Source organism: Macrotis lagotis, chromosome 1, assembly GCF_037893015.1.
Source record: "Macrotis lagotis isolate mMagLag1 chromosome 1, bilby.v1.9.chrom.fasta, whole genome shotgun sequence".
NCBI lineage: Eukaryota > Metazoa > Chordata > Mammalia > Peramelemorphia > Peramelidae > Macrotis > Macrotis lagotis.
This window is the reverse complement of record NC_133658.1, coordinates 359,596,120-359,623,316: the sequence shown is the minus strand read 5'-3', so window position 1 is coordinate 359,623,316 and position 27,197 is coordinate 359,596,120. Positions and strand designations below refer to the sequence as shown.

At 36.3% G+C, this 27,197-nt stretch overlaps 1 protein-coding gene across 1 annotated transcript; it reads right to left on the bottom strand.

Moving 5' to 3' along the window:
* Positions 1-351: 351 nt before the first annotated feature.
* Positions 352-26,928, bottom strand: CANX (calnexin). Its single transcript, XM_074212175.1, has 15 exons — positions 26,822-26,928; positions 15,768-15,971; positions 15,374-15,447; positions 14,489-14,547; positions 13,791-13,932; positions 12,912-12,993; positions 12,241-12,433; positions 10,938-11,127; positions 8,858-8,971; positions 8,488-8,644; positions 7,022-7,237; positions 6,203-6,322; positions 5,874-6,000; positions 4,461-4,540; positions 352-3,493 (listed from the first exon to the last, which is right to left on the bottom strand). The coding sequence occupies exons 2-15, from the start codon at positions 15,966-15,968 to the stop codon at positions 3,440-3,442; spliced, it is 1,809 nt and encodes a 602-aa protein (XP_074068276.1). The 5' UTR covers positions 15,969-15,971; positions 26,822-26,928; the 3' UTR covers positions 352-3,439.
* Between the last annotated feature and the right edge of the window lie 269 nt (positions 26,929-27,197).

Below are 27,197 nucleotides of genomic sequence, written 5' to 3'. Positions count from 1 at the left end.
GCAATAAAAAGGGAAAAGCTGAACGGATTTTAATTTTCTTTATTAGAGTAAACTGTTACATTATAACTTATCCAATATATTTATATATGCATATTGCATCTATAATTATCCTTCCACAACAGACACAGGAGTGGTTGCTGAGAAGACAGTTCCCGTTTAGCAATACAAGGAAACTGCCCTCAAGGACTTATGGAGGCAATACTGGCTTGAGACTGTGTGGGCCCAAATCAAGTCAAAAGAAAGTCACTGGCTAAGAGCACCCTATTTACTGCCCTGCACGGAGGCTTAAGCATATACATTTGCATGACCATCACCTTTATCAATAACACCATTCCTGTTCACCAACCTTTCTTCCTACATCTCAGGGCAGATTTCCTATTAATTTTTAAGGAAATGTTCTCCATTTCCTTCATTTGAAAAAAATCAAATGAGCCAGTAATGAGAATCATTTTGCTACTTCTATTAAGTACCCTCTCCTCCCCCACCCTCCCTTAGTACAGCAACATAAAAAAACCTTCCATTCATAGAAAAGTTTCCTTTTGGCATAGTTTCCAGATTTACTCCTAACATCAGAAAGTAAAACTGGAGTCTAATATCTGGTTTGAAATAACAATGGTTACTTTTTGAGCAAAACGATAAGTGGCCCCCCCCAAATCCTTACCACCTAACAAATTAACAGCTGAAAAATACTTTGAATGCTATGATCTAACAAGACTAAAACAAGCATATTTTTCTTTGTTTTGCTGCTCAGGCTCCCAGCTTCCTTTCCTGAACCCAAACTTCAATTGTATAAAAATCAAAACTTTACTAAGACAGTTCCTAATACCTTTCTGTTGAGTAAAAAATCTCTATTAACTTTCCCAAAGTGTGTTGGAAATTAAGGGGAAGACTAAATATCCTTTTCCCCTCAAAAATCAAAGTAGTGCACACTAAAGGAGAAAACATGCACAATGAAGATAAAGAAGCTTAGTCAAAAGCAGAAGAGATTAACATGTAGCTTTAATGCAACACCATTTAGTAACTTGACAAATGGAAAAGAAAAGCACTTTTTCTGTGAATGGGAGAAAACTGAGGGCACATCTGTTGGAGACAGGAATTTGCACATTAATGAACCAGACAACTGGAGTGTAAAATAACTAAATTGTTGCCTCTTGGTGAGCTGTGCAAAAGTGTTGCTGGTCATCCATGACAAAGCTGTCAGACACTGAAGCAGGAGGCCTTGCCTTACACTAGGAAAGAGAATGAACCAGGAAGAGTCATTGTTTGTAAAAATACTTGCGATAAGTAATATGGAGTCTATGGAACAATTTCTGAACACTTCCTAGTCGTGTAGAGTGTACAAAGATACCAATTTTAAAGAAATCAAAATAATGCAGGGTCAGCTTAAGTTTCCATAGCCCAGGCAGAAGAAAATTACCAAAACTCAACCAGAGGCACATAATATGTTCTGAAGGTACAGTTGGAAGTGCAGTGGTCCCATACTTTTGCTTCAAGTAGATACCTGTAAACATGCTTTCAGGTCCTTACTAAACAAAGTTTTATTTGCACTGGACTTCATTGCTACATTTATAGCCATTCTGACCTAGCAAGATAACATAAAAGGTGATAGCATTTAAAAGGCAGAAAAATTATTCTATACTCTACCTGTTGTCTCTCAACCTTTAATGAAAGGTGCCAGTCATGAAGTAGTATACAAAATAAACTGACACCACAATTCCTTTTGAGAATTATCTCTAATATCACCTCCTGCTGTTCCCAACAAGAACACTGGAGTGTTTACATATTCAGTGCAAGGACAGTGAATCAGTACATTTCAAGCCATTCTAAACAAATAGAACAAAAATATCAACATCCAGCTTCCAATATATTTCAGTAGAGTCTGATGTCATTATAAAGCACTAACTTTGGAGTAAATAAATGCTCAGATATCCCTCACCTGCATTTTAATTCTCCCCGCCCCAAAAAAAGACTTAAGACCAGCAACACACTAAGTCACTTAGCAAACTTTTTGTTTGAATTGGAACCCCCTACATTCAGTGTACTTTAAGATGCAATTGTTACATGAAGAGCAAATAAAGACTTGAAAAATTCAACATTTATGTATGCCACGTAGCTCATGCTACAAGCCCAACAACCCCATCGTCCAGTCAAATACTTTGAACAATTAACTGCATTCTCTTTGAAATCAGCTTGACTGTGCTAACCTCTATAATCTCTAAAGACAGAAATGGAAAAATGAGGATTGACTATGCTCTACTCTGTATTTGGACATTGAAGACATTTGGGTATTTTTTTTTAAAACACTCTCTCTCTCTCTCTCTCTCTCTCTCTATATATATATATATATATGTATATATATATATATATAACCACTCAAGTTAACACTGTGCTGAGCATATAATCATTTCCAGCATGGAGGGCAAGCTGCACTCTGAAGAAACTGCATAGCAGCAGGGAAAAGCCTGGGACAGGGGAAACATTATCAACAGAGTGGAAGAAGAAATTGTTAAAACGTCACACATACACACTCGCACGCCCCAACAGCCCCAATGAGTAGTGCTCAAAGTCTAGAGAATCCACATAAGATTAGAGCCCAGACAACCAGTCTGGGAAGCCTGAATACCTAAGTACCAATGGTAAGTCTCCCCACCTATTTATTCTTGGAACCAATAATGGAATACTGGGAACTTAGCAATAACCAAAGGCAACACAACACACATATATTGTGGCCTAATCGTGCTCCTTCCAACATGGAGTGGAAAAAGGATGGCCTTTTTTTTAGCTCTGTTTTTAATACAGCTTAATCAAACAAGTATCTATTATGGTTTGGAATTCTCCCCCAATCTGAAATCTCCCAAAGAGGTAGAATGAAAGAGTGGGAGAGAGTAATCAGTGTTATCCACACAAATGACTTCACTTTGAACATGATTATCAATTTTAAGGGACATAGACACTTCAATGTTTTGGAATATCGAAGTTTATAAAAAAAACTACGTTATAAAAACTGCAATTTATCACCTAGCATTTTCTAAACTTTGCTGTTATTTTTCCAAGGATAGATTAATACATTAAATTAAGCCAAGGATCTTGAAGATTGGCAATATTCTAACATTCTATTGTTTAAAAGTGTTTTAAAACCAAAAAACAAAACAAAACCAAAAAACCCAACAGGTTAGTTGCTTCATGTTACATCCAGAATCCATAGCCCATACATTAAATGCTTTCTTTCTATAGGAATGGTGTTCTTTCTATCACAATTGCAATTAATTACTGCTAGATGCTCAAAATTTCATTGGATAGTATTTGACTGGAATCTGTTGATAGTGAAGTCTTGAGGTTTTTCTGGGTTTCAACATATAAGGTGTATCCCAGGTCCTCTCCTAGGATCACATCGAGGGTAGGGGGAAAAGGGAATCACAGATCAAGTTCTTAAATTCTTTCAATCTCTTCGTGGCTTTCTGTTTCTGGGTGATCTGTTCAAAATTTCATCTTCCTGTTGGTTGAAAAAAGTTTCATAAGAAATCCATCATTATCATCAACAAATACTTAGTGAAATGCTTGCTAGAGTACTTATGTGACCAAGATGTATTTGCTAACCTTAAGGGTCATGCAGCAGTCTAGTTAAGAAGACAAAACAAAATGTATTAATCAGAATATAAGACACTGTATTCCTCCTAAGTCCGACTTGAATAAAATCTAACAGGTGAATAACTGTGACCAGATAATGACCAAATTTTTAATGATTAATTGTATTTAAGGGTGATTTACCCTGGAACTAATACTAGGAAACCACTGGGTTCATATTTGAACAAAACCTTTCCAGATTGCAGTCTTATCATCTAGGACTTCAATGGGTATCTGGGACTGATGAAATATAAAATGAAAGAAGCCATAGAAGGGGCTTCATATGCCAAGTGTGTAAGAGACAATGAAAAACTAGAAATTTAAAGGGAAAAAAATCACTGAGGACTAGGGTGATTAGTAAGGATTTCGTGGAAGAGATGAGAATTTGACTGGGTTTTGACATAAAGGTAGAATTTAGACATGTTCAAGGAGGGGTAGTAGTATAAATAAAGGTATAAAGGTAAATTTGTAGGATTGGATTTACTTTGTGTAAGGCTACAGTGATAATGAATAATGAATAGGCTAGAATTTCAGACCAAGGAGTTTAGATGGAAAGAAACATAGTGGAAGGAATTGGACTTTTAGTTTAAAAATTTGTAAATCTTAGGAAAACTTAAGTTATCTTTTATATCATTCCTTATGAAAATTAGTTTTGACATTTGTGCTGTAACTTGCATCTCAAAACAAGTAAAACTTCCCTTCCACTAGTCTAGTTTCTTTATCACCTTTAGAATTCAATAGTTTCTAAGTGCAACTTATGATACAACTGTAATTGTTTTAATATGTATTTAACAGAAATGATAATTACTATTGTTCAAAAACTGATCTTTTCTTACCTCTGCTTTAGGTTTTCTATCTTCATCCTCTTGACTAACAGTACCTGCATCCTCTTCAGCATCACTTTTTTGCTTCTCTTCTATGAAGTTAAAGAAATTAAGAAAATTTTTTAAATAAATCAAATTCAGTAAACATTAAGTTAATGCTTTGCTATTAAGACTGCCCTGTGCCAAGTGCTTGAAACATAAGAAATTAAAATCAGACACAGTCCCTGCCTTCTTGGAGTTTATAGTAAAGAAGATGGTAAAAAAAAAAATAATAATAATGACATCACATGGCAAATGCATTAAAAGGTTGTAGAATAAAGGGGTGGGGTAGAGTGTGTGTATGTATGTGTGTGTGTGAAGAGTATTAGTCAGAAATGGTGACATTTGAGTCTTAGAAGAATAAGACTACAACAGGGAGGGAGAACATAATAAAGGCAAGGAGGCGAGCAATGAGAAGAGGGCAAAAAGGGAGAGTGGTATCAGACTGTATGAGACCAGAAATGCTATCTGGTAGACAAAATAGGCAACTATGGAAGACATTTGAGCAGGAGGGAGATTCATTCATTTAAAAAAAAAATTAAATTTGTGTTGTGTTGACTTTGGTTATTGCTAAGTTCCTAGTATTCCATTACTGGTTCCAAGAATAAATTGTAGTTTCAATGACAGAAAAGAATACCTAATGAGTTCAGGCTAGTAATGAAAACCTCTTAAGAAGTTGGTGGCACATGGAATGCAGAATACAGCTGAGGGCTACTTTGGAAATTTAACTGGATTAAGTAAGAGATAAAAAAAAAAACCCCAAAAGGTTTAATTCTAAGAAATGATAGGCAGGGTGAGTTTAGAAAAATCCTTGAGGACTTATGAGCTGAACTGTAGTAGTAGACAGTAATGGCAATATTGTAAAATGACAAACTGAAAAATGACTTAAGTTATTCTGACCAATACAATGATCCACAATTCCAAAGGACTTGTGAAATGAACTTTTTGAGTGAAAATTGAAACAAACTTTTTTAAACTTTATTTTTTCTTGGTTTTTTTTGGGGGGGGTGTTCTTTGGTAGCATGGCTAATAAATTAATGTTTGCATGACTTCACGTGTAAAATCAATTTGTTATTTGCCTTTTCAAGGGGATGAGAGGGGCAGGAAAGAGAATCTGGGACATTTTGTAAAAGTGAGAATTAAAATAAAAATAAATTTCAAAAAGTTTTTTAAAGGCTTGGTTAATGCCACAGATTAATAGCAGAAGCAGGCACAGCTTTAAAGGGAAATAATGAGTACACTTTAGACCCCTAAGGGGAAATGGACATGGAGTTATGAGCAAAAACTCAGCAAAATCAAATCATTTGGCTTTTATTAGCTCTGAATTCTGAGTTTCAACAGAAACCATTCAGTGCTACAGATTTGAAATACTTAATGTGTCCTCACCCATTTTCTCTTCAGTTTCTTCTTCATCTCTCTTTTCCTTTTCCTCCTCTTTCTCCTCCTCCTCCTCTTCCTTCACATCTGGTTGAGGAGCATCAGTCTTCTTATACTCTGCAGCACTGGGTTGTTTCTGAAACAATAAAATTCTCACAAAATTGACTTAAGGCTTACACATTTCCAATGTGTTACTAGGACAAAATCATTTAAATTAGGAAAGTATTTGTGAACTGCCGAGCCAATTCATGCTATTATTTCTCATAAGTTGTTCAACTTATTTTTAAGTCACCAAATTTAATGTCTTTCCAAGTAATTTTCTCCAAGAAAACCCATACCTTTCCAGAACAGCAGAAGAGGATCACAAGGAATAATGGCAAAGCCACAGTAAGGATATAGACCACCCAAAGCCATGGACGTTCCTCAGCTGCTTCAAGCATTTGCCCCATGACACCAGGCTGAAATATAAGCAAGTCTTAAATTTGAATTTTGGCTATACCACACTCTATAATTTTCATTAGCTTTCCCTTCTTTTTGAATTAAACTGTCCACACTTTTATGTCACAGCATTTATTAGCTCCTTCAAGATATAGTTCAAGCATCATCTTCTTTGGAAGCCTTTTCTAATCCCCAATTCTATGTGTCATCCCACCTTTCCCCAAACTACCTTGGAAATACTTTTTATTTATAAAAAATGTGTTTCTCTAGTCTCCTTGAAAGCAGGGCTTTGTATCCTCATCACTAAGCACAGTGCTTAGTGGTTCTTAACAAATGCTTGTTGACTGAGAAGTAACACTCAATTCCCCTAATCTTACAATGTCTATAGTCTTAAAAACAAAGTCTCTGTTAAAAGGAGCCAATGTACAACTTGAACCACTTTTCAAAGTGTAATTCACAAGATAGCAAAATCAAAAAACTAAGTGTTCCAATCAATTTAGTTAATGGGAAATCTCATATTGATTCTTAAGTTCTAGAAGATCCAGATCAATTCGACTTCATTCACCCCCTCAGCTCCCCCCACCCCCCATCTTGGGAACTTCCGCTTTCTGCAAAAGATAGCAAATTGCAAATTTTCTAGTCCATGTAAATATTTTGGTGAGTCAAGCAAATAACATTTCTGTGAATTCCTCATATCTTCTCAAAACCATATCACCAACCTCAGCAGCCCCATCAGCAGCTTTCTTCAGACCCCAACCATCATTGGCCCAATTGTCTGCAACAACTCTATCAGTGCAAACAATAAAGTTGTCAAAAAAGATATCTGAAGTCATGGACCACAGTTCCAGGCCCACAGCACTGAAAGGAGTCATTTTGAAAGGCTCCAGATCTTCAAAGAAATCTGGATTTGGAATCTTCCTGGGTTTCCAGATTCCCTATAAATAACAAGGGTATCAAATTAAATTAAATCAAAATCCTTTCTTGATATTTCTTGTAAAAATAACCAAGGAGCTGACTATAACTGCAAATTATCTATCATCATGAAAACAAAAATTTTTTTAGTATTTTTTTTAAAAAGGAACAAACAGGTTTAAGATAATTTCTGAAGGAAATTGCATTTAAAGATCACTAGAACAGTAACTATTAAATTAGGAGGTAATGAATTTCAATTAACTTTTAAATTCCTACCCAATTAGATTCAAATAACTCAAAACATATCACAAAAAAGTTAAGTACATTAAAAAGCTTAATATCTAATACTTATATAATCACCCATCTTTCAAAGGAAAATGCCCTTATTCTGTGGTTTAAATTTTAAAAAGTCTTTGTCCCAAAGGAGAAGTCAAGGTTACACTCTTTAAATTCAAATCCTATTCATTAAATCAGAATGTACCTAAAGAGTTGAGATTTTTATTTTCCTTACTCAAAGATTCCTGGCTTTTCAAATATTTCTACTCTCATCCTTCCAAAATCATTCTAAATCTTTCTCTTTATGTATTGCAATGAAACTTTTATTCAAGACAATCTCTCTTGCATAAGGAACAGGACAATTAATCAAAGGTCTTTTAGGTTAATAAAAGACTATGTGAGAATGAATCTGAATAGATATTTGCCTAAAAACTGCTCAAAAGGTATGTATATAATAATCAATCTATTATTTGATGTTTACATTTAGCTATTTTAAAAGAAGTTACTTTGAAATGATTAATTTAAAGCAACTTCATATAGCAGCATCATTTGTTCCTCATATCCTACCCTATGATATATCCTGGGGTAGGTATCTCCCTGATTTTTAAGTAGGAAAGGGAAACAAAGGCTAGGAGATGTCACATGACTTGTCCTGATCAAATGACTAGCTGGCTCAAGCAAACAATGATCTAAGGTTTACTCCAGAGCTCAGACACAGGATTGCAGGATTACTGCCCCCTGGTGGTAGCAATCCTAAACTAGCAGTTAGGGTTTCAAAGGGAAAAGACAGATCTGTAAATTGTCAAAGTGACATGTAATGTTTGCTATTATCCAAGTTAATAACATAAATCTACTCAACTATCTCCACATTAACATGAAATTATGTTTCAATTTGAATACTCTCGAAATCAATGAAAGACATCAGGCAATCACTTCTCAAAATGACCGCCCTCAAAGTCCCCAGAGTCAAGAGATCAAACCAATATTAGTCACCAACCTGGTAGTTAGGATTGTCGATCATAGGGGCTTTCCATTTGCCCTTATAATTGGGATTGTCGATGGTAGGTCTTTGCCAAACACCACAACCGGGGGCTGACTCACATTTTGGGTTGGCAATCTGAGGAGCTTCCCATTCTCCATCCATATCTTCATCCCTAGAAACAAAAACTGGGGATTTAAAATGTACTCTGCTACATAAGAAATAGTCTTTTGCCCAAGATACTGTTTAAAAATCAACTCAGCTTTATAATGCTGCACTGTTTCAAAAACTTAAAATGTTCTGCAAATGACAGATCCTTAATCCTAATGAAATCTAAGAATCCCTTAAAAAACACAAGGGTAGGAGATAGGGAGAGGCTTAGACCTACCAATCCTCTGGCTTCTCTGCATCTGGGTCAGATACGTATTCGGGTTCATCATCCAACCAGCCGTCAGGCTTTGTAGCATCCTCATCTGGAATCTTAGCAGGAGCCGACTCATCCCTTAAGACCAAGAATAAAATAGATATAAGGTTATGTAAAGAACTGTTGGCACCCTTGCTCCACCAAATCTACTGATACCATTTATATAAAGTTTGAAAAGCATCTTCCTCATAAGCCCCTTTTAAATAAGATAATGTAAGTATATTATCATTTTTAAAGATGAGGAAACGAAGACAATGAGAGGTTAAGTGACTGGCCAACAATTACATTAAGTTTTCAAGAGGAGCATTTGAACTCAGCTTTTCTGATTCTAAACTGAGCAATCCTTCCAGGATACCAAGTAGCTTTACAGCTCTATTCAAATTCTTGGAAATATGACAGGAGAGAACCAGGTGTGTTTTGTGTAAGCTATTCTGTTCTGAACCCCTCCCAACTCAAAGTCTTAATCTCCACACAATATATTTGTCTACAGAGCTTTTTATATTTTTTTTAGTTCATCTATTTCATTTGTTTGGTTGACTTCAATAGTTTTCTTCTTGTTTTCAGATTCAATTCTCTTCTTAATCCTTTACATGCCTCCCCAAAGTGACTTTCTTAAAGTGTTCATCTGACCATGTTATTAACTCAACAATTCCATTTACTCCCCCTATTGCTTCTGTTTGATCTTTTAAAGTCTTTCACAAACTGGCCTCAATTTACTTTTTCAGTCTCACTATATGCATTATCCATTTCAAAACTAAACTGCCTTTTTATCTGTTATTCATATACTACTCCACCATACTCTTACAGTTCTGTCTTCAAATCCTTCAGGATTTAATCTAAGCACTACTTTCTTCATAGAAACTTTTATTCTACCCAAAACAAGTATCCTCCCTTTCCTTAACAGCCTGTATTCATATGAACTGTATTTAGCTGTTAATGTGTGTACACACATGCTGGCATATAGAAATCACTCGTAATTTGATATCATATTACTCTTCTGAATATATACTGTTTTAGAGAAGTCAAACTTATCTTTTGCATCTTTCTATCCTCAGGCACCTAGAAGAACCTGAACAACACAAATTAATAATAATGATGATGATGTTTTGTCCTTCATTTTCAAAAAAGACTACAATAACAGGGAAGTGATACCATGACAAACACGTGAAAATTGTATTTGAGTGAGGAGTTGCTGTGCTGAGTCACTGGCCTCACTTTCTCCACCAGGGCCATCTGGGTCCAGTAGCTGAATCAGGACAACTGGAGACAGTTCTACTGTATGTGGGGCAATCAAGGTTGAATGACTTGCCTAAAGTCACACAGCTAATAAATGGCAAGTGTCTGAGGCCAAATTTGAACTCCCATCCTCCTGAATCCAAGGCCAATGCTCTATCCACTGCACCACCAAGCTGCCTTTATCACGAATAAATACATTTGCTAAATGACCCAAGGTACTGAGTATATAATTATGTGACACACACACACACACACACACACACACACACACACACACACACACACACACACACTCTTTATAAAGTTTATCCGTTAAAAAGCTTTACTGCTGTAATCTAGCTTTGCTTAGTTTCTCTAAAATGTAATTCCAAGTCAGTAAGGTATGATTGTGGCCATTTACCAAGAGCTACAAGCTTAAAAAGGAAAGTAATTAAATCAATACTAAAAGCAGTAGGAGGTTTACGATTGTTCCTATATTGCTTTACACTTGAATTATTTAATATAAATATCAATCAGCCCTGGTACAGTAGAAAGAACATTAGATTAGGAGAATTGAAGCCTGGGGTCTCTTCCTACTTTGCTACTGAACCAGCTAAGTGTCCTTAAATAACTCCATCTTTCTGGGAGCCAGTTTCCCAATGCGAAAAATAAAATGGAGATGTTGAAAGATTTCTTAAATTTCAACCATAATTTTTTTAATTCTGAATTTATTTAATAACAGCTCCCATTCTATATTCACGTTATTTACTATAATCAAGACTCTCCTAGGAGAAAACAAAACTCTTAAAGTCACTCAGGCTTCACTTACCAATCATCTGGTTTGACAGCATCAGGATCTGGTATCTTGGGTCTCTCATCCCAGTCCTCAGGCTTCTGGTCATTTGGGTCCTCAATTTCCCGGGGAGGGTTCACAGGAGGAGTCATATCATTCAGCAGGTTCCCACTATTCACAACTGTTTGGTCAACTAATATTTCAAAGCTATTATCTGGATTTAAGACTGAAAAATTACAGGAAAATATTACAGAGTAAGAGAATTTTGTCTTTTCTAATATTGTTCCTTCCACCCACTGCCCAAAAGATGATAATCCTCATTGCTATTGGTTCCCTTCTAGTAAGAAGGGCTTTATCACACAAGCATTTATTAAACATTTATATTCTGTGCAAGACTTGATCAATAGAATACTCATTCAAAAGTGTTCATCCAACATAAAAGCTAAAGGATAATGAGAGATGACATATTCTACCTCACATCTGAGGTGTCACAAAATGTCATTCTCCCTAGCTATATAACTCTAGAGCAGGGATGTCCAACCCATTAGCTGAGTCACATGCCCAACAAAAGAATTACAATACCCATTCATGAATACAATGCAATCGAAATCACCAATGAGTGACCAAAAATGCAATGTGGGCAGCATGCTCAAATTATATATTTTACACTTGCATATTTCTACCACTTAAATATTTACTTCAATTTACCACATTATTTGAACAAAGTAAACAAAACCTAAGAGAAATTAAGGTGAGTTTAAGAAATTAAGAAGTCAGTTCAAATCTGGCCTCAAGACACTTGCTAGCTGTGTGACCCTGGGCAGGTCATTTAGCCCTGTTTGCCTCAGTTTCCTCATCTACAAAGTAAGTTGAAGAAGAAAAGGGCAAACCACTTCAATACTTTTGTCAAGAAAGCCCGGTGTAGGATTACAAAAGAGTCAAATCCAATTGAAAAAACAACTGAAGGACAATAAAGGATTTAAGAAAGGTTACAGAGTGCTCTCTTTTCGGAAAACATTTCTCTTTAAAACATTTGTTTACTAGTTGCGTGGCCTTGGGCAAGCCACTTAACCCCATTGCCTTGCAAAAAAAAAAAAAAAAACCCAAAAAACCCCATCCTAAAACATTTGTTTGGGACAAAAGTTTTCTCTTAAAATATTCAAAACACTTGTCTGAACTTGCCATTTTGAACTTTCAATGCTGTTGCTTTTAACTAAAAAAATTGTCAATGTAGACTTCTTTTACTAAACTTAAATTCCCTATCTTATTTCTTATTCTTATTATCCAATTAAGAGAGAAATTCTGATACTCCCACCAGATTCAGCCTCATGGCTGTTACCTAATGTATACAGATGTGTTTTTTTATCAGTAAAATAGGTCTTCAGATCCGTGTCTGGTCTCTTAGCATGTTTCTCCTCATAGATGCCTGTCTTTGGATTTTTATGCCGGAAGATGAAATGCAGCTTATAGTCCTCTCCACATTTGTCTGGACCAAACATAATCGTGTAAGGGGTCTTGTCATGGAACTGATCCTTTGGAGTCAAAAATAAATTAATTAAGATTTACATTGGGATTCAAGGGTCTATCCCTATCTTTCTTCTTAACTTTTATTTAATTCTTTAAATTCTAATTTCTAATGAGTTAAAGATATAAACAAAGGGAGCTGAGGACAAGCCCCAAAGATCAGTGAGTGAGTCTTTGAACACATTTCCAAAGTCACCTCCAAATCAAAGATGAAAAGTAATCAGCACTGATTGTACCAGGAATTGTATGACAGCAACATATTATCAAGCTGTTTTAACTGGAAAGGGAGAGAGAAAAACCCTTTAGGTATTTGTATCAGAGGGTCACCATCTCTTTACTCCTAATTCTTAAAACACTAGCTTCACTCAAAGAGGGCAAGAAGCTCTACAAGTTTTTTAAAAAATATTTATGAAATATTCATTCTCATATGACTTAAATACTTCCTAACCCTAGAGATTCTAGTTACAGGAAATGAAAAATACCTACCAGATTCAATTCCGGGGTTCTTGAAAGCAATTTCACATAGGCACCACCACACTCTATTCCATTCTGGAAATTCACCTCATACCTAATTTTAAGCAGAAAGTCAGAAGGCATAAAAAACATTCAATTTTTTTTTAAATGGGGGAAGGAAATAAATGGACTTTTTTCCCCTCCATAATGTTAGCATTCTACAAAAACTCCTTTTGCTGACAATGAATCAAAAACAAATCACACAAAATATATGCTGCTGGTTATGGGATATATGTCAAACAGCACAATCCTAGCCCCATACTGAGAGGAAAATCTCAAAAGTTCATAGGGACAAATTTTAAACACATAGTACCCCAAAGCAGAAAACTCACTCAAACTTTAGTACTACTAAAATAATTTTGGAAAGGCATGTAGGAAGGAGAATAGAGAGTCAGCTATAGTGTAATCAAGACTTGGGAGTTCAAGTCTAGTCCCCAATATCTTCAGTTGTTTAACTGCTCAGTGGCCCAGAAAGCCAAAATTAGGTCAGAGACCAGATAATCATCTGTTATCAGTAGAAGGAATTTCTTACATTAATAGGTACCCCTCAAAATAAAAAGCAATCCATTACTATTCAATGTATCAATCTTATTTTTATCTCTTTCCAGCACTTATTTTAGTGCTCTTTATCAGATAATGAAATGATTAAAAAGTTCACATATTCACTCATCTTTGGGAGGAAGAGTATTCCCTTTTATTTTTATGGGAAAGGCCAATTAAAGTTGAAATATGAAAGCCCAGAATCATAGAATGAGTATTTCTAGAATTGACAAAACTTTTCAACAAAAATGTTAAAAATATCTCCCTTCCCACTATGCACTTGTAACGTCAATCAAGCTAATTTTTACTTACTGAACGATGAGGGGTTTAGAGGCAAATATAAAGGGCTTGTTCAACCTTGAAGATATGGCATGGTGTTTGGCTCGTGACAATAACACAAGCCCTTTATCTCCTGGAAGTTTAGATTCCTTCATTTCTTCTACTTCCCATTTACCTGCATGACAACACATATACTTCCTTGAATTTGAGGGCTCATATATCATTTGTACTAAACATCAGAATCTCAAATACAAGAAAATTTTGGAAGATCATCTAGCCCAATTTAGTTTAGGGGATAGGCATGAAGCAGTACAAAGAGTCACGGGGGTCTGGATTCAAATGTCTCCTCAACTACTTTTCTGTGACAGACAAGTCATGTGACTTGGGCCTCAGTTTCCTCATCTGTAAAATAGACAACTGGACTAGATGCCTCATAAGATCCCTTTCCAATTCTTAAATCCTTGAACCTTCTCATTTTATACTCTACTGGGAGATCATAGATGTTTGACAAACCATATATGTAGACATCACATGTAAGCTTTGAATTTTATGTTTTTAAACTAACAAAGGCTTATACTAATAATTCATATAAAAGACAGGAACTATTGCCTAAGAGGATCAACTTCTTTGTCCATACCACTTGTCCTGCAAATGGCAGTTAAGCAAAGGCAAGGAGTTATTTTTTTCTAAGTTATAAATTTCTAATCTGTTAAGTTAGATGGAATTCTCACCATCATATTTGGCAATCTCATCATCAGTATCATCCTTCTTGGCTTTGGATAAAACCCATCTGCAAAAAACCAAACCCAAACAGAAGATATAGCTAAAAGTTAATCTTTGAAGATAATTTTTGTAACATTTGCCAACAACATTACTGGTAAAGTGCAGAAATTCACATTTCTGCTATTGCCATTCTTAGAAATATTTTCTGACTCCGTAATCTCTCTACTAGAAATGTATTCTAAGAAGTTTAAAAGAAACTCCAGAAGTCCAGTTTTGGTCCCTCATCAACCAAAATAATTTAAAGTAGAAATTTTACATGATAGCAAATATATAATATAGATTCCCATAAATTGGGAAATGGAAACAAATTGTGGTACAGGTAATTGTAGAAACAATAAATATTAAGAATTCAGAGTCCCTTAGGGGAGATATATCAACTGACACTTGAAGAGGTGGGGAGTTACACATGTGGAATATTTTATATATTATTGTCCAAATCAATTGATATGTTATAGTTGGTTTTACTGAAATTTTCCTTTTTTTATGTAGCAAAGATAGTGTGTTGGGAAGGCTGAAATCTATCTTATATACCCACATACACTGTATAAATTAATACCTACATTTTCTCAACCACATAATTCTAAAGTGAAAAGGTACAACAATCCTCACATATCTTCATGAGCAGAGTTCACTATTATTTATTCACTATTATAATAAAAAGACCCAGGACAAAAATCACTTCAAAAACAAAAAAATATTAAAAGGCATTTTATTTTCAGGTTATTTTGCAAAATTCTGGATATATAAAAGGTTCAAGTCCCACATCATACCATTCTTACTTAAATTTATAGGAAATTTGTTTCTTCAAAATATTTCCCCCCAGTCATGCTTACCCAGCCAGCATTCCCTTGTCGAAGGCCTCAACAAAGTAAACTTCCCCTGTTGGAATTGGGGCTTTGTAGGTAACCTGAATTTAACAATAACAAAATAAAATCAATACTCCATTCTCAGTGATCTACTTGCTTGGCAAATGGCACTTTTTTTGCTTGTTTCTAACCAACTCAAAACTTTTTTTCCCCAAAGAATATAGGTATTTAAAAATAGGCCTCTAATCTATTCTCTTTTGGAAGGGCAAAGAGACTAAGTGTTTTTTTTTTTAAATCTAAGCTTGCTTTCTTGCAGGATTGTTTTTGTAGATGCTCAATACAGATTCTTGACTTTGAAATATAAACATCCAATTTTATCTTAAGAAAAGAAAGATATGTGTGGTGTTAAATATTTTCCAACCTTTGGTGATGGAGGTGGAAGAGTGGCACCTTCTCCAGGTTTTGAGTCTTCTACTTCCTCAATACCATCTTCCAGGTCTTCTTCTACATCAATCACATCATCATCATCATCATCTTCATCTTCATCATCATGTCCCTCATGTGCCTGAATCACTGTTCCAAGGAGCAGTAAAACCATAAACAGCCACCACTTTGGTTCCATGGTCTGTAGAGGCAAATCAGAGAGCTTTAGAATATGACTTTAAACTTCTCTTACATTTTATTTTCATGCAGTATCTTTGGGAAAGTAGAGGCTCAGAACTTGTTTAAGGTCACAGTCACAAAAACCAAGGTAGAAAATGTACTAATAAAACACATGAAACAATTTTGCATACACACCACAGATACACATGTCTGTACACACACAGAAAACAAGAGATCATAAAAACTTGGGAAATGATCAAAATAATAAGTAGCCTAGTTCTTTCACAAGACTTCCATTATAATGTGTAAATCATATTTAACCCAAAACTTAACTAGTCATTTTCTAAGAGATAGTTAAAGTGACCTCCCATTCCAATTGACATAATAAAATGATTTCCCAATGGTACTTAGCCACACCAGATTCACACTAAGTCTTCAGAGTTCACTAAAATCTGATAGTTTTTATGAATCAAGTTTTGGCTTGTTTATATTCTCTTTTATTGCAGAAAATTTTAAGAGGATTTTAACTTTTTATAAAGTTAAATAATTATTTTATATTTATTTCTATTAATCTGTCTTTTGGCTCTGACACAATAATGTATTACTAGTTATTCTTGCTGTTACTTGAAAAATCTGATAAAACTATTCCTTTCCATTCTATTTAAAAATAACATTAAAATTTTATTTGTTACACCTGAGTTCTAACCCTAATTTCCCTCCCTCCCAAACTTCACATTAAGAGAAAAATCAACATTTGATACAGATATATATGTGACACTATACCAAGTCCCACATATTAGCTCTTTTAGAGATGTATTGTATCTTCCTTCACAGGTCCTTTGTACTTTTGAATATTTACGTAACTTAGAAAAGCTGTCATTCACATTTACTCTTCAAACAAAATTGCTGCTACTGTTTATGATACTCTTGTTCTGCTTATTTCACTCTATTATTTCATGCAAGTCTTTCCATGTCTTCCTAAAATCAACCTGCTCATCTTTTCTTATAGAACAGTATTCCATCACAACTTATCCAGTCATTCCCCAATCAAAGGATATCTTCTCAATTTTCAGCTCCTTGCCACCTCACAATGAGAGTGGATTTCTTTATTTCTATCTTTCAAAAAACATAAAGGTTCTTTTCCTTTTTCCTTGATCAGGAAATGTACTGCTGGGTCATATATACAGTTTTGTAACTCTGAACACGATTCCCAGTTACTCTAAAATGACTGGATGAGTTCATGGTTCCATCTACAGAGTATTAGTATCCCAATTCTTCTACTTCCCTCCCTCCAACATATTTCTCCCTTCTATCATTTTAACAACCTGATAGATGTGACATGGTTACTTCAACATATTAATGATTTAGAGCATTTTTCAAATGACTATATGTGTAGCATTAGTTTCTTCCTCCAGCAATTGCCTGACTCTATCCTCTGACTACTTTTTCATTTTACCTCTCACAGTGCTCTCAATTCCTAGTTTATTAAAAAAATTCTCCTATGAATAAATCTAACAGGATATATAATATATAATAATAGTAATAATAATATATATAATATATAATGTAATATATTCCATGTTCTTCTAATTTATTTCTGTTCTCTATGTCCAGGTCATATATCCATTTTGATCATATCTTGGTAAATGGTATAAGATACTGGTCTATACCTAGTTTCTGCCAATCTGCTTTCCAGTTTTCTCAACAAGTTTTTACCAGTTAATTCTTAACCTGAAAGCTTAAATTTTTGCAGTTATCAAATACAAGTTTACCAAAATCATTTGTACTGTCTACTGTATATCTATTCCACTGAACCAACTTTCTACTCCTTAGACCAGAAAGTTTCAATAATTACTGCCTTATAATGTAGTTTAAGATCTGGCATCACTAATTTTTTTTCTTCATTACCTAACCTATTCTTGAAAGCCCAGCACTAATACCCTTAAAAAGCCTTCCCTAATCTCTTTCCAAATAGATTATGTCCTCTCTTTCAATAGTTAGAATATTAAAAAAAAAGCACTCAAGTCAATTAACCATGGTCAAACTATGCCACTTAATTTTGGTTTCCATGGCTAAGTGCAGCATTTTTCTAAAGCCAGTTTTCCAGACAATCCTCAATTCTAACTGCTAATGGTATAAACATAAGGATAGGGAATTCAAAAGTTGAAAAATATTAAACCAACACAGTATAGTTTGCAGTTCATAAACCTAAATGTTTAGCCTGATTGGTTTAACTATACTTTTAAATTTACCACTCTAAAGTGACCCTAGACTCTTGAATGGCAATCTTATCTGTGTTAATTAGGTTTGAATACTGATCTCAATACTAGGTTTATGGCATAGAAAATCTTAAAAGACCACCTAAATAAATCTTCAAGGAGGTTGCAATCACAGGTACAAGAGATACTCCTATCTCTTTATTGAGAAGAGAACAAGGTCTTTATTTACACATGACAGTGGACCAAAGGAACAAACTCCTTGCTTCAATATGATAAATGGTTATTAAGAAGTCTGTGTAAATCTCAGATAATTCAAAAGATCCATGATTTTAAAAGTTTGGGTGTTCTCTCTCCAACCATGCAGATTATTGCTTCTCTATAATCAAACAGACAGTCCATGTGTTTCTATGGCCTAACCTTCTGGTGATAAAAACTCTATACTTAGCCAGGCTAGAAAACAAGTAATATATTGCCTAGTGTTAGGCCCATTATCTTGTGCTCATTCATCCTCCCAACATTCCTTTATCTCTTACTTCTCAGAGCAAGAGGCAACTAGGACTGTATTCAAAGTTGTATAAATCAGAATTCAGAAAGCTGTTGAATCTATGATTATACTACAAAGAATTCTCCTTAAAGCACATAAGAATTCTTTTCCAAGTGTTTGCTTTCCAACTAGACATTTACATAAAGCTGATTTAAGGCTGGATGCACTTTTACTAGGCTACCTTGGGTCCTTAGGACAGCTTGAATTAGTCAATTTAGTTATCCAAAACTGATTCCAAATCTAAAGCTGTATTCACCAATTATTACCCCAATATGGTAATGAGTCCACATTATTATATCTCCATATGGCTTACAAAAATTTCTTAAACAAATGATAAACATTTTCTACGTTTAAAAATAATTCTAAAAATAGCCAACCATTTAATCCTGACAACAGCCTTGTCCTAAAAGGTAGTATTATCCCCCAATGAAAAGGAGTATCCCTCTGTTGACCATGATCACATGGTATCAGAGGAAGAATTTGAACTTAGGTCCCCTTTGATTCCAAATCCAAGTAGTTCCAGAATACCCAGCTGCTTTCCACTTTGTTTATATGCATTATTTAGACTACAATAAACCACTAATTAGTGAAGTTTACATTTATTCACCAGGGATATTCTACCACTGTCTACATGGTGAAAATAATTACTATGGCTTGTTAAACCTGCTTTGTGTAGGCTACATGTTCAGTCATACATGTTCAAAAATTTTGTCAGTTGTTTGAAACCCAGTATATAATTTCCAAAAAGGAAATATTATATTGGGTAATTGTTTCCCAGGTCTGCACACAAAAACCTATTTAGCTTACAATGAAAATGCAAGAACATATAATGCTGATATTAGCAGTTAAGCAAAACAGAAAAACAGTAAAAGTGATTTAAACTGAATACTGATTTATCAAAGACTTCAAATCATTCTAAATTCATCCTGAAACATCCAACCCAAGGAGGTATTCTAATTAATAACCTAAAACAACAAATTTCCAACTACCTAGAAAACCCTTCAAAAAAGGGCTGTTTACTAACTCTGACTGAACTTCACTGCACCCATTTTTGATTAAACAAATATTTATTTACTATGCACCTACTTAAAAGCAAGAAAAGGGGTACATAGGAAAAGGCAGAGGACAAAATGATAAAACATTACTCCTTTGTTCTCAAGGAGTTTAGAACCAGAGAAACAACATTTTTGCTTTTAGTGGGAAAGGTTCAGGAAAAAAAATAAGAGATAACTCAGGACTTGTAGACTGTACAGAAAACCCTCAGTCTCCCATATGACATCATCTTCAAGAAGATAATTGGTAGGCACTGGACATAGTGAGTACCAAATAATACCACATAGAGCAAAATAGATTATATATTAACGGATAGGAAAAGACTTGATAATTATGTGGGAGTTATTCCTGAGGTAGCTATATACAGTCAGTCCAGTGGCTTAGTCAGAGCTAAAATCAGAATTAAAAACAAAAACAAAAGACAAATGAGAGGAGCAAAGTCATGTAAGACAACTTAACCTTGAACTATTTAAAAAAAATGAAAATTAAAAATTAAAAAGAACAAAAATGACATTAATGCTGACTATAATGCTTTGATCAAGAAATTTAACTGCCACAAGGTCACCAAAATAGCCAAGAAAGTGCCTTAGTCAGCAAACATCTGAAAAAACGTGTCAAATGGAGAAAGATGGCTGACCAAGTTCAAATAAAAGTGTATTCTGAGTGTGCATGGAGGGCAATTAATGCAAAAACAGAGAGGTGGGGTGGGTGAGGGAGTGCCTTGCAAACAGCAAAGCAGATAGGGTACTGTGTAGAAGTGAGAAAGGTTCAATAAAGTTGTATAGGTGGGTTTAAGGCCACAAATTGAAGGGCTTTCAATGCCTAACAGGAATTTACTTTTGATCCCTGAGGTTCAAGGACAGACACTTAAGTTTACTTAATATGGAGATATTTACTTTGTAAAATCTTACAAATGCTGATAGAAGATTAATAGCAGAGTTGTCTTCATCAAGCAGAAAAGCAGTTGAAGGTTTAAAGAAAGCTTGACAAAATAGCCCAAGCAACACCCCAGGGATAAAAATGGAAGAAAAATGGCAAAGAATTGCAAAAACAAAACAAATTGTTTCATTTATCAAAGAAGGTAGAGACACTACACTTTGCCCCTAACTTAACCATTCTGGGCTAGAGGAGACAGAAATGGCACTAAACATGGCAGTATAAAAATAACAAAACTGAGAAAAGCAGCCAGATTGAACCAAGTATATAAAAAGTGTCTCTGTGCTAGAGACAACTAAACTGGTGAAGCAATATACAAGCTATCTAAATGAGGGAAAGATTGAAAGATATGGGGAAAACATGGCTTATAATCCAAGGCCATTTTAAACCATCACATAAAAATTTTAGACTTGTAGGTTTGGGAAGATGGTCCAGTGTGGATGTGTAAGTATCTGGGCATTTTAATTTCTAAACTGGAAAGTACTTTTGTCTTACAAGCCTTCTTCCACTTCCTAATCAGGAAATTGTTCACCTAGTAGAACAAGATTAGATAAGCATTTGTTAGATGGTGATATTCTTGCAAGGAAATGTTCAAACCTAGAAAATAATGCCAAAGGCATTTCAAATAGCACTGATGACACACCAATCTTCTCTTTTCCCTATGGAAAATAAAGGTCAAGTTCTTAAAAATACTAATATAATTTATACTACTAAAGAGTACAGCCCCTCCCCTCTGTATCCTCTAAAAAGATACTTTGAAAGCTCATAAATGACTTGGTGATCTGGTGAAGGTGACTTTTTAAAAATATAAAGCTACCAACAAACCATTGAAAAAAAATCTTGGTCCTCTAAACCATAAATATCAAACACAAGGTCCTCAACAATTCAGAATATACTTAGGAACCAGATCAAAATGCAACTGGGAAAAGCTAATAAACATAATGAGCTTTTTCTTTTCTTTCTTTTTTAAAAAGGTTTTTGCAAGGCAAATAAGTGGCTTGCCCAAAGCCAAACAGTTAGGTAATTAATTATTAAGTGTCTGAGGCAGAATTTGAACTCAGGTACTCCTGATTTCAGGGTCAGAGTTCTATCCGCTGCCACCTAGCTGCCCCTAATGTGCCTTTGTATAGGGTTTACCTCTGTCAATTTGTATTTGAGCTTGACACCATAGCTTTAAACAATGGTGAGGAAATTTGATCTAGATAGAATACAATGTCTTTTCTACCCAGAAGCAAGATTTTTTTCTCCCCACTGACTAATCAAACATAATTAGGTACTCAATCACTGTCCTCTGGAAGCTTAAAGTTTAAAATAACAAAGATGAAAAATAAATTATTTGCAGGAATAATAACTATAGCTCCTTATATATTACTAGTTCACTGCTTGTAGGAGGGTTCAGTACCTGGCACTTAAGAAACATCCTTGTTTAGTAAACAGAAGACAGTTTGGTTCAGATAGGGGTTATCTGACAACTACTAACCCTGTGACCATGGGCTAGTTCACTGAACTCTGAACCTCAATTTCCTCATTTATCAAATGAGAATAATCTATCAGAATGAATTTTGTGAAGCAAAATATAAGCAATTTTCAAATTCTGAAACATTGCATAACTGTCAATTATTATTAAATGGCAGTTTTCCAAGGGCAACTAGGTAGCATAGTGGATAGAGCATTAACCCTGGAGTAGAAAGATCTGAGTTCAAATGTGACCTCAGACACTTAAATACTGAGCTGTGTGACTATGGGAAGGTCAGTTAACCGCAAATGCCTTGCAAAAAAAGAAGGAAGGGGCAAATTACCTAATTTTTAAGGATTTGATTTTCACCAAAAGGAAAATGTATTCTTCAGGAATTTTTACATTTAATTTTGGTCCTTAGATTATTCTAGAAAATATAGAATTAAATATTATAACTAGAAAGCTAACCTACTCATTTTAGAAATGAAAAAATTGAAGTGCACAGAATGGCAATGTCCTGTACTCAAGGTTACAGACAAAATAACTAGCTAGCTCTAGAAACCTGGTCTTCTGTCTCCAAGTCTTGTTGTTTTTTCCATTAGACTAGAACTTCCTCATAAATTCCAAAATTATAAACAAAATTTTCAAAGTCCACATCATCTTTTGGTAATGGGTGAAAGGATAAATAGGATAATATAATAGTAAACCCATCTTTCTTTGTTTAAGTAAAGAATTGGGTACAAAATGAAAACATTTCTCAAAAACTTAATCTTTCTTCATGGCTCCAATAGAAAGCACTTAACGAAGGAAAAAAACCAGAAGTTAAGAAGTATTACATGTACCCCAAAATGGTTATAGCATCATGTTTTGTGATAGCGAAGTTGCTAATAAAGTAGATGATTTATCAACTAGGGAATGGCTAAATAAACTGTTACATGAATGTAAATTGAATATTACTGTGCTGTAAGAAATGATGACTATGATGATGCAGAAACATAAAAAGATTGACATAATGTGATTGAAGAGTGGGCAAAAAGTTACAAAAATATAAATGGAAAGAACCCCAAAATCCTAATCACAAAAAAAATCAAGTGAATGTTGCAAAATTATAAAAAATAAGTTCCAAAAATAAAGGTAAGAAATATTCCAATATAAAAAAACAAGGGTTCAAAACAAAGATAAGAACTACCCCCAAACCTTTGTAGAAGGGGAGATACTTCAGACTTTTTTGCTGTATTTATCAATTTTGTTGACACTATCCCCCCACCCCCAAAAAATTATATGGAATGACTTGCTGGAGGATCTGGGATCTTTTGGTAATGTAAAAATAAAACTCAGAAAATATCAATAACATTTTACTTTTAGAATGGAGGGGACATAAAAAGTGATTCATAAAAAACAGTGAGATTTAGAGTCAAAAGATATAGACAGGAATCTTCATTCTGACATTTGGACAAGCCATTTCCTCTTCTCTGGGTTTCTTGCCACCCCAGGAGGAGAAAAATTGAATTTCAACTTCACTTGGGCCCTTTCTACTCAGATTCTGTGACATCTTTCCAGTCGTTCCTACCATTCAGCAAATGCATCAATAATTTTCCCTACTGACTTATTTCCCTCTCATTCTATTCTTTATGACTCTATTTGTGTAACAATAATGCTAACTATCCAAGTTCCTCAATTTCTTAAAAAAAAACCCAACTCTTCACAAATATAAAATTTAATCTTACTTTAAGAAATAACTGATTTGTCATTCAAGGTATTTTATTATTTCAACCAGGTATTTACATTCAGTTTTCAATAAGCATACTATACTGGCTCATACACATGCTCAAGCATTTTTATTCTTTTCTGCCACATCTTGCAGTGATTTTAGTTTATATCTGAGTAGCATTTGATTCTTTTCAAAAATTTTTGGAACTATCATCTGGTTTGAATTTCACATTCTCTCTCCAAACTGCAGAGAAACTGAGACCTAGATAAATCGCATAAGCTTGGAGACATAAAACCCTAAAATTTGAAAGTACATACAGGTACCATTCATTATTCAACTCTAGTGTTAGCTATCATTTTCCAATCAAAACTGCATCATTGTTTTAGGGTTATTTAACAAAGTAACAGTTAAACATTTTTTTCCAGAACCATTTAACTCAGTGGGCCTAGTAAGATTATCACTCAGAAATTTAACACTAGTTATCAAAAACAAAAGTCTGGCCTCCAAATTCTGACACCAAGGCTCTGTTTACTGTGATAAGGCACTTACAATTGCTACAACTTGTGTATTAATAAAATAAAAAGAAAAAAAAGTCCTGTCCACTAGTCTCAAATTTAAATTGTATCATTTGTAGGTGCTAATGAATTACACAACTCACTTTAAATCTAACTTAAAAAATTTTTTTGAAACCCAAGCTTCTTTATAATTCATTTACCTATTACATTAGACTGTGCAAGGTAATGCCAGGCAATTTAGAATTGCTCTTAATCTTAAGACTAAAGTCAAAGAAATCACAAGAAAGTTGCCTCAATCCATGTCTCAGGAAAGATCCACTTTTTTTTTTGCCAACACATCACCACTAATAGTGCTCCATTAAAAGAAACCAAAAACTTGATTCCAGAGCAAATTCAAAGTCACACAAAAATGTAATTCAAAATCCAAGTTTGGCATTTCTCTCATAGCATAGTTCTTTCTTTGCCATGCTGCAGACACATGACAAAGTGTTTCCTTCCAATTTCCCTAAGTGACAGGAGTGAAATCTAATCCTATTCCAAATTTATTCTTCTTTCACCAACATAAATCCCTTTGCTTATGGTAAACAGTCGAACTCCCATCTCTTCTACCCAGCACCTCAAATGAGATAGCTGTCAAAAGCTCAGCAAAACACCTGACACATAGTGGGCATTCAATAAATGCTAATTCCCCTTCCCTACTAATACAGAACTACTAACACACCCTTCCCTCCTAATACACCTACTAATACAGAACAATGGTGTGTGGTTAAGTTATAAAATATATAAGATACAGAACCCATCCTCTAAAAACCTATTAGAAAATACAAAACCGACATAGTTTTTGCAAAACAATTATATCACCTTGAAAAATTAGAAAACAAATCCCTCTTGAGGTCTGAGGATAATGTAATTTATGGAGGAAGACTTCCAAGAGGAGATAATATTAAATTCGGTTTTAAAAGATGGGTAGGATGAGAGAGATGACAAGGGACAACTTCTACAAAGGCATCAAGCTGAATGCACTGTGTGTGCTCAGACACATAATGCTGTCCACTTTGGCTGATCAGAACATGATAGAGACTTAGCTAAATCTAAGTAAAGTACAGGGGATGACTCCAGGCTTGGAGTCCTGGATACCACAAAAGATTTGCTGAAGTTAGGCAATAGTGAGACACTTATCAGATCTTCTGGTTACAAATGTGATCAGAACCATTTTCGAAGATTATTTTAGCATTGGAATCAAGGACTGAAAAGGGCTGAGAGTTCAAGAATGGATTCCAGAGAACTAGTCACTGATTGACTAGAAAAATCTGAATCAATTCAACCAACATTTATTCAACACCTGCCAGTGCAGAAGACTGCTGCCCTCAAGGGACTTTTAGAGTTACAAACATAGCAGAGTAGGTAAACGGTGGTGATACAAACCAGTAGCCAGGAGATTGTTTTGACAAAAATATAATTAATTTGCTTTAGGACATGTTGAGTTCTAGGTCTTTGGAGGATATCCAGGGGAAGATATTCCTTACGTATTTGGAAATGTGTCCGGAGTTATAAATTTAGGAATTATCTGCGCAGGGTTAGAGGCCTGGACAGTGGCATTGCCAAGGGAGAGCTTGTGGAGAGGAAGTCTGAGGACTCAAAGTCCCACGGGGAGCCCCCACATGGTAAGAGAACTAGAAGACAGGATTTAAATGAGAGAATCAGAGAATATTATTTCTAGAATTGTGTCAGAGGTCAATGGACCTGGACAATGGTTGGGCTTTAAGAGTTGCAGCTTTGCAAACTGCCCGGCTGTGTGACCTTGGGCAAGTTGCTTCCCCCTCTGGGCCATTCCACAAACTTTGTGAGCCACTCGAGGTCCTTGCAAGGCGCAGGGGTTCTTGTAGGGAAGGACCCGCGTGCCCACAACCCGCCCGCGAGCCGGGCCCTCCTTCCCGCCCGCCCGTCTCCGGAGCGTCGGTTTGCCGTGCCCCGGCCGCCTCGTGCCGGGGCCTGGCGGCTCCATCCGGCGTGTTCCCCGAGGTCCTGCTGGCGAGGGGGAAGATGGCTCCTGTGTCCCCGGAGGCCGGCCCACTCAGGCCGGGCCTGGCCGCCGCCGCGGCCCCGCGGGCGGGCAGGGGGCACGCGGGCCTCCCCAGCGCCAAGGCCGCCGCCCGCCGCGGCGAGCCCGGGCCGGAGGTCACGCCCCCCTCGGGGCCCGGCCCCACTCACCTCCGAGGGCCGCTCGCTGCCCGCCAGCCCCCGGCCGGGCTCGGCTCCCGGTGTTTTCGGGCTCCTCGGCCGGGCCGGGCTCCGGGCCGCGTCACTCCCGCTCGTCCCCGGGGCCCCAGGGCCTCGCCCCCCCACCGCTCAGCCCGGCCCTCCGTCACCCCGGACGTGAAGCCGCCCTCCCGGCTGTCCCCGGCCCCAGCACCGGGGCGGCTGCGCCCGGCTCTCACCTCGTGCTTCGCGGCCGGCGCCGGCGCCACTTCCCACCCCCTCGCCCCACGCCCAGCACCGCGGAGGCTGCGGCGGATCGGTCCGGGGCGAACGTCACGTGCCTCGAAGCTAGGAGGACGCCGAGCGAACCCCACCGCGCGCGGCTCCCGGCCCGGGCCCCACCCCCAAGTCCTGATTGGGCGATTGGGGGCCTCAACACCGCCTCCCTCTCCTCGTGCTAACATTCCGTTGGTCGCTGTGACCATCCCTCCAGATACCTTCTCACACGCCCCCTAGGGCTACTCTTCGTGGAGGATGCGAATTGGCTAGAAGAGAGGACAGGAAGTGTCTGCTGATTGGATCGGAGGCAGCGGGTGGGGGAGGGGAGCCAAGAGC